Genomic DNA, 16,080 nt, shown 5'->3' on the forward strand with positions numbered 1-16,080 from the left:
AGTATAAGTGAATATTAAATCATTAAGCAACAAAATGTTCATGTTTTTTTAACTTTAAAATATTTTTTTTCGAATTTAAACCTTTATTTAAACCATACAGGAGTAAATTGCCTGACACCTACTATCAACACATTTCTCTTGATAAGATATTTAGAAGTAATTATACAGTTAGCAACATTTATCAAAAAAATATCATGCAAAAATAAATACAACAAATATATAAAATAATGTGTTTCCATCAACAGCAAGTTCTGCAAGAATTCGATTTACAGTTGAACTTTCGATACTTCAACTAACAATTATCACATAATCTCACAGCTGAATAATAATAACACACACTGAACCCCGGGTATAGCGGCTGTTTGAAGGTGGTTTGGACTCTGTGGAGGAGCTTCATCATGTCGGAGACGTTGTAGAAAGACACAGTTCCTGCACTGTGATCCACAAACACTCCGATTCTATAGGATGCAGGACCTTGGAGCTTAGTCTTTTTGTTGTTGTGCCAAAACGAGACTAAGGAAGGAGAACACCACAAACTCCAGGACTGACTGTTGCGTCCAAACACACTCTCATCAACGTCTCCTTTCCTGCTGATATCTTTATACGAGACTGATATCTCCACCCCCATCCCGCTCCACTCCACCTCCCAATAACCACGCCCACACACATTCTCTTTACACAACACCTGAGACTTGGAGTCAAATCTCTCTGGATCATCAGAGTATCTTTGTTTTGCTTTTCCACGTGTTGCTACTCTGTTCTCCTCAGATAGAAGGAGTTGATGATGTGCCGTGTTGGGATCCAGAGTCAGATGAATTAAATCTGAAACAAAACAACAAAATGTCCACATTTGATTAATCGCAAGAGTAGCTTTCAATGTATTCAATCTCCGTACAAGTCATCTTCTGGGTTCCAAATTACACGCACCCTTTCACACTTTCTAGAACCAGCTTTTGCTGATTTAGCGTCTTTCAGTCGTTTGGGGTGAGTTCCTAGCAGCTTTGCACATAGATAGTATCACACCACTTATTGGGGTGTCCAAACTCTTTGATATAAGACTTAAACTGTAAATTTCCAAAGAGAATACTGAACAGTTTTCCACTTTCCCTTAATACATTTGAAATGAGCTTTGGATCAGAGATGATGGTGGTGTTTCTGGATCATGTTCACGCATGCCTTCTTCTTCTTCTTCGCATAATAGAGATTTAACCTGCATTTGTGGATGAAATGGAAAACTCTTCACAGAAAATGATTTCTGGAGGTCTTAATGGGCTCCGTGATTTCCATTACAGAATTATCACCGCTGCCATCACTGATCACCACTTTGATCCCTTTTGCTCCAGATATTTGAAACATTTGATGATATTTTGTAGCGTTAATAATGAGAGGTAATTGTTTTGCAATTTGATGTAGAGAAACATTATTCTGAAATTGTTCCACAATTTCACATCTTCACTTCGGAGAGACTCTGCCTTTATAAGATACACTAAAAAACTTTCTTTCGGCTTCTCCCATTAGGGGGCGCCACAGCAGATCATCCGTATTCATGATCCGCATGTTTCATTTGGCACATGTTTTTACGCTGGATATGCGCTTCCTATCGCAATCCTCCCCACTTATCCGGGGTTGGGACCGGCACTAAGAGTGGCTGGGGTTGGTTCCCTGACCGGGGATCGAACCCGGGCCACAGTGATGAGAGCACCTCATCCTAACCACTAGACCACCAGGGGACCTTCTATTTAATAAAATAGCAAAATGTTTTTTAACTATTTCATTTGAATAACACTTATTTTTCCAGACTCTTGTTGAGACGTGTTGCAGCCATTCAATTTCAAACGAGCTTATTTTTTAACTTAAATCGGTTCCTCATTTTCAGCATTTGATATATTTTTTGTTTGTATTGTGAATAAAATATAAGTGTATGAGATTCGCAAATCTCATAAACCAAAACTCATAATCCAAAACTTTTTTTGGAACTGTGGCCGTAAATATTGCACATCATTGTGTAAAATAGGCCCGTGTGTGTGTGTGTGTGTGTGTGTGTGTGTGTGTGTGTGTGTGTGTGTGTATGTTACACCTACGCTTCAGAAAAACATCTCTGCCTTGTGGTTTTAAGAATAACATCATCTGAATTGCTGTAGCTGTGGAAACACAGACAAAATGGAGAATGATTAGAGTTTTGACTCATCATTGTTCTCAGACAGACACTTGGACACAGTTGGACCTCAGGCAAGATATCTGACAGTGCAAGATTTTACCATATGACAACAATCCCTTGCCCAGGTGAAGCTCTGAGAAGTTTCTGATGCTCCTCATGCAAATGCTGGTCATTTACAAGGTCAGTGTTAATGTATTGGTGTAAAGTTAGTCTTTATCCTGCTTACTTCATATTCTTTTTACAGGAATTTATTAATGCAGTCTCTCTTTGCTCCAGAGAAAAAGCTTCCAGCAGAAAAAGTTATCTTACCATGTGGAAGGATTTTGTTGAATTCCTCACAACAGACTTCCAAGACTCGTTGACGATGAAGCTGGTTGAGTTGCCAGATCCAGGAGAAACACAAAGAGACGGAAATCTCTACAGATCATAGAGAAGGAGAAAAGTGTAGGAGAGAAATGAATGAATCTCAGACTGAATCAGACCAAAGACACACTTGTGATGCTGTAATGAGCTTTTAGAAGCTTGTAGATCAGACAGTGAGTGTTACCTGGAGGAAGTGGATGTGATCAGGTGTGTGTGAAAGCTGCTCCAGCTCACTGATTCTCCTCTGAAGATCAGCGATCTCCTGCTCCAGATGCTTCAGGGGTTGTTCTGCTCGACTCAGTTCAGCTTTTTCCCGAGCTCTGATCAGCTCCGTCACCTCCGAGCGCTTTTTCTCCATGGAACTGATTATCTCAGTAAAGATCTTCTCGTTATCATTTACTGCTTCCTGTGAACGCTTCTGTTACAGCACATACAAAACATTTTGTTATTTAAAAAGCAAGTCTTCGTCTAACTCTGATACTGTATCAGTGAAAGACAGTGTGTGTGTGTGTGTGTGTGTGTGTGTGTGTGTGTGTGTGTGTGTGTGTGTGTGTATTTTCAGGGGTTTCATTCAAATTACTTTTCACACCTTAATAGTTTCCACAGTTTGTTTCAGGTCCTGCACCTTCTTCTGCTTCTCCTGGATCCTCTCCTGGAATTGTATCTGCTTGTCCTCGATCTCATTCTGTGACCAAATAAAACAGAATGATGTATGTTTGTATTAACAGTTCAGTGTGTCAGTGTTATCTGCAAATAAAAAGGTGTGGTTCACACTTTCTCTACAGATTTTAGCTGGAAGTGGATGGAGCTGTAATGAATAGACATTCAGTGTTGAAGATGAGGATGAGGTTCCCTCTAAAAGTCTGGTTCCTCTCAAGGTTCCTACCTCATGCCATCTTAGGGAGTTTTTCCTTCACCACAGTCACCACTGGTACACTCATTAAGGACAAACTTATAGGCACTAAGATCATACATGCTTTTATACAACTTTATAACCGCTTTATCTCTGTAAAGCTGCTTTGAGACTGCGTGCGTTGTTAAACGCGCTCTACAGATAAAGATGAATTGATTTGTGAGTCCATCAAGGCTTTACTGCAAGTCAAAAACAAAGGCTTGGGAGCAGGTGGCTGATAGCTTTCAATAGCAAAACCCGAATAAAAGCGCAAGAAAGAACATGACAGAGAACCATCATGGTTCATTATAATCGCAGTGTGAATTCAATTCTGCACTCATTATGAGGTCTGGATTTGTTTGAAAATGGTGTCTGGGAGTAATTAATTATAATTTCTTTATTCAGTACACAGTACACGCTCTTATACATATACTCATTGTCCGTCTTCAAATGATGGGTGAAGTCCCACCTTTTAAACTAGCGCTTTTTTTCCCTAATTGTTTAATTGTTTTGAAAGAAATCGTGCTGTAATTTCTCTCCAAAGAGTTCAGGCTGATGGTATCTTCAGGTTGTAACCTACTGAACCAGCGTTGGTGGTTTGATTTGTTGCTAGAGACTCAAAGCACTTTTGTACGTCGCTCTGGATACGGGCGTCTGCTAAATGCTGTAAATGTAAATGTGGGCTTGGGCAAGTCCCTCAGTCCTTCATATTTCTTCCTTATGAACTTACCATTAATTTACATCTTTCTTTTTCACTGGTGGCGATTGTAGTACGGTGGCCCCTTTAATTAATTAGCGTGTAGGGCGTGGTAATCACGTGACTCCCCCATATAGGATCAGGTGAGGTTTCGGGGCCTGGATAGCCTGTTGATGTGACGCGTGTATGTTCACTCAACCGGTGCTCGTATCTGAGATGGGAGAAATTTTTATTGTAAAATGGTTTAATGATTTACTGTTTGTGTAATTTTAGATTAGTCAGGTGTATCCAAGCCATGTGAGCAGGCATGACTGAAAGAGCCTGCCAGCTGCTGTCTTGCTGTTTCGCAGCCTTGCCGTAGCTAACCTTCAGTGGTTCCAGTTTTGGGAAGCTGTTTTGCCGCCTTGCTGTGGCCTCACTTCCACTGGTACCAGTTTTGGGAAGGTGTTTTGCCACCTTGCCGTGGCCTCACTTCCAGTAGTTCCAGTTTCAGGACGCAGTCTCACTGCTGGCGTGTCGCTGTATTCTCGACTGTTAATCTTTGTACTTTTCGTTCGGCGATTTATTCCCCGTTGCGTTAGATGCTCTTCAAGCTGGGCCGGTGTATCGCCTAACCCAACTACCAAACACTTGTGGTCTTGTTCTAGTTTGAGTGGGTTGAATGACCCTGCGTGCGTGTGGGATGTTTGTGTATATTTGATTTTAATGTTTGTGTCTTGGTTTTCTTTTCCTCATATTTCCCTTTCGTTTCAGTGTTCGTTAATCTTGGGATTTATACGGTGGCCGAGAAGTGCAAAACACATTAAAAAATCCGAAACCAAAATAACAAATGCAAAACCAAATGCATTTTATATTAAGTTAATTTATTTTATAAATTCCCTTAAAGTGATTAAAAACAAAAATGCAATGAATCTTTTGTCCTTTATAGAAAGATATGATTTACAGAATAAACCATAGCCCTGTTTTAACTTGTTTTAATTTAATTTAATTTTATTATTATTATTATAAATTGTATTTATATATATTATATATATATATATATATATATATAATATATATATTATATATATATATTTTAGCAATTTTTTCCCTCTTTCCCGTAAATATGTGTATATATTTTCATGCACCTGCTCTGTGTATTGTAATGTAAATTGTACTTGTTATTGCCATGTTGTTTGTATATGGTTAATTACTTAAAAAAAAAAAAAGAAAGAAAAAAAAGAAAAAAATAAGACTGTTGTACTTCCTGTATATTTTGAATGACAGGTGTCTCGTCCAATGATCGGTAAGTATCCATTCACCAACTATACCTACCTTTTCTGCTTTGTCTGAATTTTGTCGTTGTGTTTTTGCATTTGCTATTTTGTTTTCAGATTTGTTAATTTGTTTTGCACTTCTCGGCCACCGTAGATTTACATTGGGTTGTATAACATCTGTCTTGTGTATATTGGAATTGCTCATTTAAGAACTTATTGTTTTTGATTTATTGGATGGTTTTGTTTGGTTGGTTGTGTATTTTGTGGGAGGTTTGTGTTATTATAATTTAAAATGGGTTTTGGGTTTCTTGAATTGTGCCTTATCCATTGTTGAGCTAAACAATTATTGCCCAAGAAGAAACAAAACAACAAATTCATACCGAACAAATTTATTTTGTATTTTGGTGTCGTTAATTGTGTATATTGTTAATTATCTTTTGTTTTTGGGTTTTACGGAGAAATGGTTTTATTTCTGAAGTTGAGCTCCATGTTCTAAAAATCTATGTATAATAAAAATGACGTCGGTGGTAATTGTGTCTTTTTTTGTCACTTGTCAATTTAGTTGGAAGCATCATGTCAAATCATTAGGTGCAGGTGGACCCCCGGCCACACAAAGTTTCCACAACTGGGCTTTACAAAGACTTACACTCATACTATTCATTTTCTCAGTCTGAACACAATTACCATCGACGTCAATTTTATTATACATATTATAAATATTAACACAATATTTACTCTTCCGTACCAACAACACTTCAATTTCTAACACAAAAATAATTTCACAGTAAATGATATTCACATAGAAACTTGGCAGAAAGCAAAGATAAATTTCTTACCTGTTTTTTATTCCTTTCATCTTCAGTCAGAACAGTTTCATGGCCTTTATGGTCCTTCATCATACACAAGTAACAGATGAAGCTTTGGTCAGTATGACAGTAGAGCTCGATCAGTTTGCCGTGCTGACAGCAGATCTTCTCTTGGAGACCTGCACAGGCTTCAACTAACTTGTGCCTCTTAAAGGTCTCAGAATGATAGTGAGGTTTAAGATGATCTACACAGTAGGAGGCCAGACACACCAGACAGGAATTGGTGGCATTGCGTTTTCTCCTAATACAGAAATCACACTCGACATCTCCAGGTCCAGCATCTCCAGATCCAGGTCCAGGTCCACAGTCAGCAGAAGAAGCATTTTGGGGTTCAGTATTCATCATTTCAGCCATCAAAGTTTTTCTTGGAGTGAAAATCTCTCAAGACAATTAAACTGATCCTGATGTTTTAAAATAATACAGTATGGGGGGAAGAGAAAGGGAGGAGCTTGCATTTGCAGTTTCGTTTACTCAGAAAAAACCTTCAGGGTGTGTGGAATCATGTGACAGGAAATGTGGTTATGGGCAGAGATGGAAAAGTCCACAGATCCTTCACTCAGTAGAAGTGCAAATACTCATGATATAAAAGACTCTGGTAAAAGCTGAAGTTCTGACTGCACCTTTTCACTCAAGCTAAGGTAAAGAAGTTTGGGCTCCGACATGCTCTTCAGTAAAAAGTAGTGAAGTAGTTTTAGTGTCATGCTGGAAACTGAACATTACATCATATTAATATATTAATATAAAATAATTTCTAATGTTGTTCTCTAATGAATGTATCCAGACTGAAGATCCACCATATAGAACACCAGCCGAGAAAAGATGATGATGATCACTTGATCAGGAATGTCTCTGTTCTCAGTCATGTTCTCATCAATGACTCCCTCTGTCTCATCCACATTAACCCCAGACTTCTTACTGCCTTCTGCCTGCTCATTGTGAGCTTCAGAAACTAGTCTACGTCTGTGGTGTGTGGGAGGAAATGATACACCAGTGGATTAAAAAAGCTGCACAATGACAAGAAACAGGTTGATCTGCTGAAAACAGAGCAGTGAGAAGAAGAATATTGGCATTTCAACAAATAGATTAAAACTAAAGTAACGAGTCTGTTTTCAAAATGTAAGAATTAGAAAGTACAGATGTTTGTGTAAAAATGTACTGAGTGAAAGTAAAAAGTTTTCAGAACAATAAATAATGAAGTAAAATACTGATATCTGAAAAATCTACTGAAGTACAGGAATGAAGTATTTACTTCCCAGCTCTGGGCTGCATTGAGCCACAACAGAGGGGTTAAAGCTGATCTAGGAGATCGATCTGGACTGTAATAAATGCATACAGTATAAACGTATATAAACTGCTACAATGGCTTATGGTTGCAGTGACTATGAACAAGTGTCCATCAGTGAACAGTTGATAACTTCAACAGTGATGGAACTGTAATGAATGGACATTTAGTGCTGAGAATGAGGATGAGGATGGTTCCCTTTTTGAGTCCGGTTCCCCTCAAGGTTTTTCACTCATACCATTTCAGAGAGTTTTTCATTGCCGTTGTCACCACCGACTCACTCTTTAAATGTTAACGTAATAAATTTACCACAACGAGTCAATGGCGGAATCTGGAGCAACTGTTTGTCTGCTATGGCCCCTAGAAAAAGGGCTACCTGCCAACAAGCAGACTCTCAGTAGGTGGATTGTGGATGTTATATCCTCTTCTTATGAGTCCTCTGATCTCCCCACTTCTTTCCCAAAGCGTTGCGACGCAGCTCGAGTTCCTGAAAAGTGACCTCCCTAGGTTACATATGTAGCCCTAGTTCCCTGAGGGAACGAAATGCTGCGTCTCTGAGCCACACACCCTGCATCCCTACCACTCTTCTCTTCTCTTTGCAGAAGCTAGCATCGGCTCCACCGCTTACGCACTTTGTAGCTTTCTGGTCGGTGACGTCACGTCTCTCTGTTGGCAGGCTTTCAAACGTGATTCAGAACATGGACAATGCAAGAAGCGTTCCCAAAGCTTTGCGATGCAGCGTCTGGTTTCCTCAGGGAACTAGGGTTACATACATAACCTAGAGACGACCTTTCACAGGCACTGTATATTAATCAATTACTCATATAGAAGTTCTGAAGAAAAACTTTAGGAAAACTGGTTAATTTGGGTGTGGCAGATTTTTTGTGTTATATCAGGGTAGTAGTTGTAAATACGTTCATTTCATATTACATTATGATTATTATATTGTCTAATGATGTGATTTAATTGGTTTTGCTCCATTTCAAGTAGAAAGCTGGTGTGGAAAGAAGGTGTATAATTGCTGGCTTATTTATATAATCATTCATCATTAAAATGCAAAAGGTTTTTAACTGTATTTTTTATTCAGAATATTCATTTAAATCACACAGGAGTAAATTGCTGGACACTTACTATCAACAGATTTCGCTCGATAAGATATTTCACAGTAATGAATTAAAAAGGTTGTAACCTTTCTCCAAAGAAATATCATGAAAGATACATGTAGGATAACAAATGTGTTTTTTTACACACAGTAAGATCTGTTTCCATGAACAGCAAGTTCAGCAAAAATTTTAAGTACATACACCGTTAGAGTTTATCTTTTGTTCTTTAACAAACATCTCATCACTTAATCTCACAGCTGAATGATAATAACACACACTGAACCCCGGGTATAGCGGCTGGGTGAAGGTGGTGTGGACTCTGTGGAGCAGCTTCATGGTGTCAGAGACATTGTAGAAGGACAGAGTTCCTGCACTGTGATCCACATACACTCGTATTCTATAGGACGCAGGACCTGGGAGCTTAGTCTTTATGTTGTTGTGCCAAAACAAGACTGAGGAAGGAGAACACCACAAACTCCAGGACTGACTGTTGCGTCCAAACACACTTTCATCACCGTCTCCTTTCCGGCGGATGTCTTTATATGAGACTGATATCTCCACCCCCATCCCGCTCCACTCCACCTCCCAGTAACCACGTCCACACACACTCTCTTTACACAACAGTTGAGGTTTGAAGTCAAATCTCTCTGGATGATCAGAGAATCGTTGTGCTGCCCTTTCACGTCTCACGACTCTGTTCTCCTCAGATAGAAGAAGTTGTTTATGTGCTGTGTTTGGGTTCAGAGTCAGATGAATGAAATCTAAGAAACAACATGTCCACAGGTGATTAGCTTTCAACATATTCATTGGATTCCAAAGATGGCACATGCTTTGTGTGTGTGTGTGTGTGTGTGTGTGTTACACACACCTTTCAGAAAATCATCTCTGCCGTCTGGTTTTGAAAGTAAAAACGTTTTAACTGTGGAAACAAAATGGAGATTGAAAAATAACGTGGAAACAGTGAGAATTTTGATTCCTCATTGCCCTCAGACAGACACTTGGAGTAGGATTGGATTTGGAGCCTCAAAGAAGATACTGGACATTGGGCAGCATTTGAATATAAAAATAAGCACAACTTTATCATATGACAACAATGACTTTTCCCAGGTGAAGCTCTGAGAACATTTACACGGTCAGTGTTCAAGAATTATTGTAAAGTCAGTATTGATTCTGGTTACTTCATATTCTTGTAGGAACTTATCAATGCAGTCTCTCTTTGATGCAGAAAAATTATTTCCAGAAGGTAAATTTCTCTTACCATGTGGATGGATGTTCTTGAATTCCTCCTGAAGGATTTTCTTGACTCCCTTTTTCAGATTTGAAACAGATTTCTTCACTTCATCAAATGAGAGATGTTGATTGACGGTGAAGCTGGGTGAGTCGTCACATCCAGGAGAAACACAGAGAGACGGGAAACTCTACAGAGAGGAAACACATCATAGAGGAGAGGAACGAATGAATCTCAGACTAAATCAGACCAAAGACACACTTCTGATCTCAGACAGGAACATTTATTGTTGAGGAGGAAACTTTGTGAGGAACAGCGCCCTCTGTAGATCAGACAGTGTGTGTTACCTGGAGGAAGTGGATGTGATCAGGTGTGTGTGAAAGCTGCTCCAGATTACTGACTCTCCTCTGAAGATCAGAAATTTCCTGCTTCAGTTGCTCTCGAAAATGTTGATTTTGATTCAAATCAGCTTTCTCCTGATCTCTGATCAGCTCCGTCACCTCTGAGCGCTTTTTCTTCATGGAGATGATCAGCTCAGTAAAGATCTCCTCATTATCATCCACTGCTGCTTGGTAACGGGTCTGTTAGAGCACAAACACACAGATGTCGCAACTCTTCATGTTATTGTGATACCAGAAAAAGAAAGAGAAAGAGCTAGAAGGTGAGAGGGAGAAAAGGAGGAGTTGTTTGTGTTTGCAGTTTCATTTTCCCAGAAAGAGCTTTCTGGTTGTTTTGTAATCTTGTGACTGTTTACAGGGTTTTTATGGGAATCCCCGTTCATACCTGGATACTTTTCCTAGTCTGTTTGAGTTCCTGCACCTTCTTCTGCTTCTCCTGGATCCTCTGCTGGAATTTCATCTGCTTGTCCTTTAGCTCATTCTGAGACCAAATAAAAACACATGTATGCATTTCTGTATCCAGAGATAAGCAGTATTTATGATGGATGTGTTTAAAATACGTATTTTAAATATAGAATAGGATTTTGTAATTTGTATTTGAGAGGGTGGATGAAAACGGCTTCATATTGTGTATCAAAATACTTTTTGCATTTTTGTGGTTTTAAAATACTGTTAAATACTTTGTAAGAATTTCTACATGATGACATCATAAAAATGCAGCCTCTGATTGGTGCCTACTCAGTATTTTGCTCAGACTTGTTGATCAGAACAGAAAATTTATCCATATGAAAAAAGGTGGTGACGAAACCTGCAGCTGGCAGCTTTCAAACATGATGATCTATAAATAGATATTTGATTGTCGAATATTGTGCCCTAATTCAAGTAGCTGTTTAGTAGGAACCTAATTTTGCAGACCACTGCATGAATCAAACATAATATATTATATTTATGATTAACAATCAGATAATTCATTAGTTAGAAACTGCAGGTGCCATCAGTCGTCTTCTGATGAATGACTTGTTTGTTATTGAGTCGATGTTACGGATGTAAATCAGCCCTTCGTTATCAAACACCAGACTAAATTAGGACACAATTATGAGTCTTTCGCAAACTGTTTTACATTAAACTGTTGGTTGCTTTAACACTAACCTTCATCTCTGAGATCACAGGGATTATGTATGTGAATATTTGATCTGGTTGCATTTGTCAGATTTATCGTGTGACTTGACCTGAGAAAAGCTGTTGCTCTCAAACATTGTTTACTTAATCAACTGGGTCAGTGTGTAATGGTGAAGAACAGATCAAATAGTCCAAATGAGAGAAGTTTTGCAAATAAATTTTATGCTCCCATGTAAAAGTATTATTTTGTATATTAAAAATAAAAAAATACAGTAGTTTATTTTGATACATGTTCGGCTGCTGTATTCTTGTAGCTCTCATTTAAGTCTCAGGCAAAAGGTTTATCATTTTTGGTTTTGGGTTTTGAACTAGATTTTGTAAAAATGTACTCAAGAAAAGTTTAACAAAAAGCAGTTCTCACCTGTTTTTTATTCCTTTCAGCTTCAGCCGGAACAGTTTCATGGCCTTTATGTTCTTTCATCGTACAAAAGTAACAGATGAAGCTTCGATCAGTACGGCAGTAGACCTCGATCAGTTTGCCGTGTTGAGAGCAGATCTTCTCTTGGAGATCTGCACAGGCTTCCACTAACTTGTGCTTCTTAAAAGCCTGAGACTGATAGTGAGGTTTAAGATGATCTTCACAGTAGGAGGCTAGACACACCAGACAGGAATTGGTGGCTTTGCGTTTTCTCCCGATGCAGGAATCACACTCCACATCTCCAGGTCTAGCATTTCCAGGTCCAGCTCCATAGTGAGCAGAAGAAGCAGCTTGGGGTTTAATGTTCATCATTTCAGCCAGTAAGTTTTCCTGTATAGGATGGGCCTTGGCGTCGAAGAGTCTCTGCAATGGATAACTAAACTGATCCTGATGTGTTGAAGTGCTGGCCTTTGCTATGCTCCTGCCTGAACACACTGAGGAAAACACCGAGATATATAGGGAGAGAAAGCGGGGGAGAGAGAGGGAGGTGTGTTTGCATTTACAGCGAGTTTCAGTTTCTCAAAAAAAACCTCAGTGCCTTTGGGCAGGTGTAATTAGGTGACAGAAGAAACAGGTGTGGTCATGAGCAGTACAATGCAATTAATTTTTTATGTGCATAGTGTTTAATGTAGCAGAATGGTCTGATGTCATCTAGTCAGATGAGGCTGATTATGCTCATTTACCTGCCTATAAAGTCGTTTCGGTTTGTGTTGTGGGTGCGTTTGCGCTTTGTCTGCGAGCAAGCTTAGGAGCTGTTGGCAGTGAATGTTTTGTAATATTATGGTCTATCACACTGGGTCTTTATGAAATTATTTCATTTAAGGGTGGACTGAGGAGCTTTGTGGGGAAGTCGCTAAGTGTTTAGGAAGACGTGCTTAATAAACGTCTGCATCCGTGCCTTGTGAGTCGTCGTACAGGTGTGTGTTGACGCTGACGTTATTATTAACGATATATGGGCTTTAACAATCAGCTGATTAAAGTGTGTTTTCCCTATTTAAGGTGCGGGTCAATGTGCAAGGGACGTTACAGTGAGCTGCTGTAGTGGGCTGCTGTAGTGGGCTGCTGTAGTGGGCTGCTCGCTTGCTGTGTGGCTTTCCTGCGCTATGTGCATCTTTTACACCGCTTTGATGTTGGCTTGACTGTCTGCTTTTTCCGACTGCAGCTGCTCCGCGCTACATCCGTGCTCTGCGCTGTCTGCTTCGCCCTGCGCTGTCTGCTTCGCCCTGCGCTGTCTGCGCTGTCTGCTTCGCCCTGCGCTGTCTGCTTCGCCCTGCGCTGTCTGCTTCGCTCTGCGCTGTCTGCTTCGCTCTGCGCTGTCTGCTTCGCCCTGCGCTGTCTGCTTCGCCCTGCGTTCAGCTGGACATTGTTAATTTACGTTCCTGTTCTCTGGAGCTCCGTTGTTACTTCCATTTGGCACCAGCTGATTAACATTTTGCTGCTCTTGTATGCTAACAGTTTCTTGTTGCAGCATTTAACTACCTGCAGGATCAGCTGGACCGGGGGCATGGTGCTTATTTCCAACGGTAGTGTGAGTAACTGATTTAGAAGTGGCGTGTTACAGGGTAGTCATTACCTGATTTTTTTTGTGTTGTGATTTAATCATTTATTTTTGCATTAGCTTTATTCTTTTGTTTTATTTTCCTAACCTTATCGGGTTGAGGTTTCCCTACTTTGGGGAATGTATTTCTTTTGATTTCTATTCTTTTTATTAGTTTGAATTTGTGGTATAATGTTCTTTTTGTTTTCTTAAGTGTAGTGATTTTCCTAATTTCTTTTGTATCTGTGAAGTGCATTTCCTTTGTTCATGTGCCTTTGTGAGGATCAAGTAACAAGCAGTTTTTGGGCTGTTGACTGTGTCGAGAGCCAGGCTGTTGTAATGCGATGCTTGTTTTAAATTACTTTTCTGCCTTCTCTTTTGCCTTCAGGAGTGGGGTGGCCAGTGGCAGCAGATTAGCATCTTGTGGTGTGGGGTTCCTTACCTGATTGCAGTGCAGTGTTCAGTGAGGTGTGGTGTGCTGTGGTGCGTGTGTGCACGTGTGAGTGTTCTCTCTGCTTAGGACCCTGTGTGCGCTCTGCTTAGGACATCAGGCCTTCTCCCACCCTGAAGTGTTTGTCTTCTTTTCTGTTTTTACTATTTAATGTAGTGAATAAAATTTGATTATTTTCAATAAAGTTCTTTTTTGGTATTTACTCAACTCTGGTCTGATACCTGACCCAGTCATGACGAACCTGTGTGCTTTAAGGTTGAGGGCAGTCCCGGAAATAGCCCCCGGGTGGCGTAGTCGGTACAAATTATTAGTTGGTAACGCCGCAGTTGGCGTAGTCGGTACAAATTACGAGTCCACAATGCCACATTAAAAACAGCTTCACAAAGATATATATATATGAGAGAGATATAGATTATAAAATATGAATTCATGTGTAAGTGCCTATAAGTTTAACCCTCATAAACTTATCCCTGGAAGGCACCCAATTTCCATTCATTAGTTTCATGATTTTTAAGGTGCACTGTTCAGTGATAGTCGCTTAAATGCAGAACTATCTGTATAAATTCATGTAAATGACTGTATATGTACCATAACATGTGCAAATACAATAAAGTTGACACTAATCTTATATAAATTGCAGCCCTGAGCCATTGCTGTAGACTTTTTAGATTACATCCTTATAGTCCTTGAGTTACCCAGTAACTTAATGGATCATTGGGCTGTCACAGTCAATATCTATCTTAACATTAATCGAATTACTTAAACAAATTTTCTGGGTATTTTTACATTTTGGTTTCGCTCGGGAAACAGAGTCTCAATATAGTGGACCCTGAGTGACGACTCCATGCAGCTATCAGACGTTCGATTTAGCCTGCTTGTCTGCTCACTGGCCTTGGCTCTGGATAGTCACTGGTTAACTAGTGCTGTTCTAAGAGTTTGACCCATACTACAAGAAATAAGAGCAGCATCTTCAAGAATATCTCAGCTTTTTCCTCTCCCCTTTATTGCAGGTTTAGAGGAATCTTTTTTCTTGTCCTCATTCTTACTCTGGGGTCATTAACGCTTTGGCGTATTATAATAAGGACCACTCGAATCATCGCCACAGTTGCGTAGTTGTTGTCGTTGTTGTTGCCATGACGAAGAGATTTACGCTTACATTTACGGTGCTCTGTTCTAACAATGGACGTATCACCACTGTGCTCTGACATCACAGGATGTTCAACATATGAGGGATTGATCCTCATTTTTTTAGCAGGCGGCTTAGTGATCCTTAAGGTCGTCCCGGGGTCGTTTACGGTTTGGCATATTATAAGGAACAAACACATCCACTGCTGCTAATCCCGATTTATTATAAAAGATAAGGGTCCACTGAACAACATGCCGTAAAGCATTTCTGCTCCAACAAAACAATAGTGTTGTAATTTAGATGGTTATTCTTTTGTTTACGTCACAGAACTTCGGCTGGTGTTTGTGTTTATATATTTCGGAATGACTTTCGCGTAAAAAATGACATCTTGCTGGTAAAAAAACAAATATGGCTGGTAAAATATAGTGTTACAAAACAAATAAGACCACAAAATAAAAAAAAACCAATAATACAATAAGTAAAAGTGGCAGAATCTTGGGTTGAGTCTCTACTCTCTATGCAGGTGCCATGACGTTTTAATTCTGCACCACCTTTCATTTCAAACCTTTTATTTCCAGACAGTAGCATTTTGGAAACAAAATGACTGATGGAAAATGTAGCCAATAAATGCAGGATTCTAACGATATATGGGAGGATTTTATTCCCCACGTGTGTGAGGCTTAGTTTTATTACTATTTACAAACTCTTACTGGTCAAAGCAGCACCTGTGTAGTGACACCCCAGGAAGTGATGCAGCTCTCAGGTCAACATAAACAGCTGTTTATAGCTTGTGCATACTGGACTTTGTTTACAAAAAAAAAAGAAAACAAGGGAAAAAAATGGACAATCAAAAAAGTTATGTAAATATGGAAAATATTTTTTTGGGGCAGAGCAACAACAGAGACTTGGAGATCTGCATCTGTAAGTTACAATATATCTCCCTTTACAGTTAGTGTTTTAAGTGATTTTATGGGTTTTATTGCCCGTTTGTTTTTATAAGAGAAATGCTTGAAAGGTAAGTGTGTGTGTGTGTGTGTGTGTGTGTGTGTGTGTGTGTGTGTGTGTGTTGTTTAGATTGGAATGGCCGGACATCAATATGAATGGTCATGACTGTAAAACAATAGCT

At 39.5% G+C, this 16,080-nt stretch overlaps 1 protein-coding gene across 1 annotated transcript in view; it reads right to left on the minus strand.

Annotated features, from left to right (window-relative positions):
- Positions 1–15,717, minus strand: part of LOC310730484 (uncharacterized protein) — a 29,707-nt gene extending 13,990 nt beyond the window's left edge. The window contains exons 1-12 of the mRNA XM_083549512.1: positions 14,194–15,717; positions 11,784–12,481; positions 10,629–10,724; positions 10,193–10,426; positions 9,876–10,035; positions 9,486–9,536; positions 8,810–9,378; positions 6,203–6,610; positions 3,111–3,206; positions 2,706–2,939; positions 2,468–2,575; positions 340–643 (exon numbers count right to left, since the gene is read on the minus strand). Of these exons, the coding sequence (XP_083405638.1) occupies positions 340–643; positions 2,468–2,575; positions 2,706–2,939; positions 3,111–3,206; positions 6,203–6,610; positions 8,810–9,378; positions 9,486–9,536; positions 9,876–10,035; positions 10,193–10,426; positions 10,629–10,724; positions 11,784–12,152 (2,629 nt within the window). The 5' untranslated portion in view covers positions 12,153–12,481; positions 14,194–15,717. The remainder of the gene's footprint in view (positions 1–339; positions 644–2,467; positions 2,576–2,705; positions 2,940–3,110; positions 3,207–6,202; positions 6,611–8,809; positions 9,379–9,485; positions 9,537–9,875; positions 10,036–10,192; positions 10,427–10,628; positions 10,725–11,783; positions 12,482–14,193) is intronic.
- Between the last annotated feature and the right edge of the window lie 363 nt (positions 15,718–16,080).

Source organism: Silurus aristotelis (genome assembly GCF_946808225.1).
Source record: "Silurus aristotelis genome assembly, chromosome: 8".
Classification (NCBI taxonomy): Eukaryota; Metazoa; Chordata; class Actinopteri; order Siluriformes; family Siluridae; genus Silurus; species Silurus aristotelis.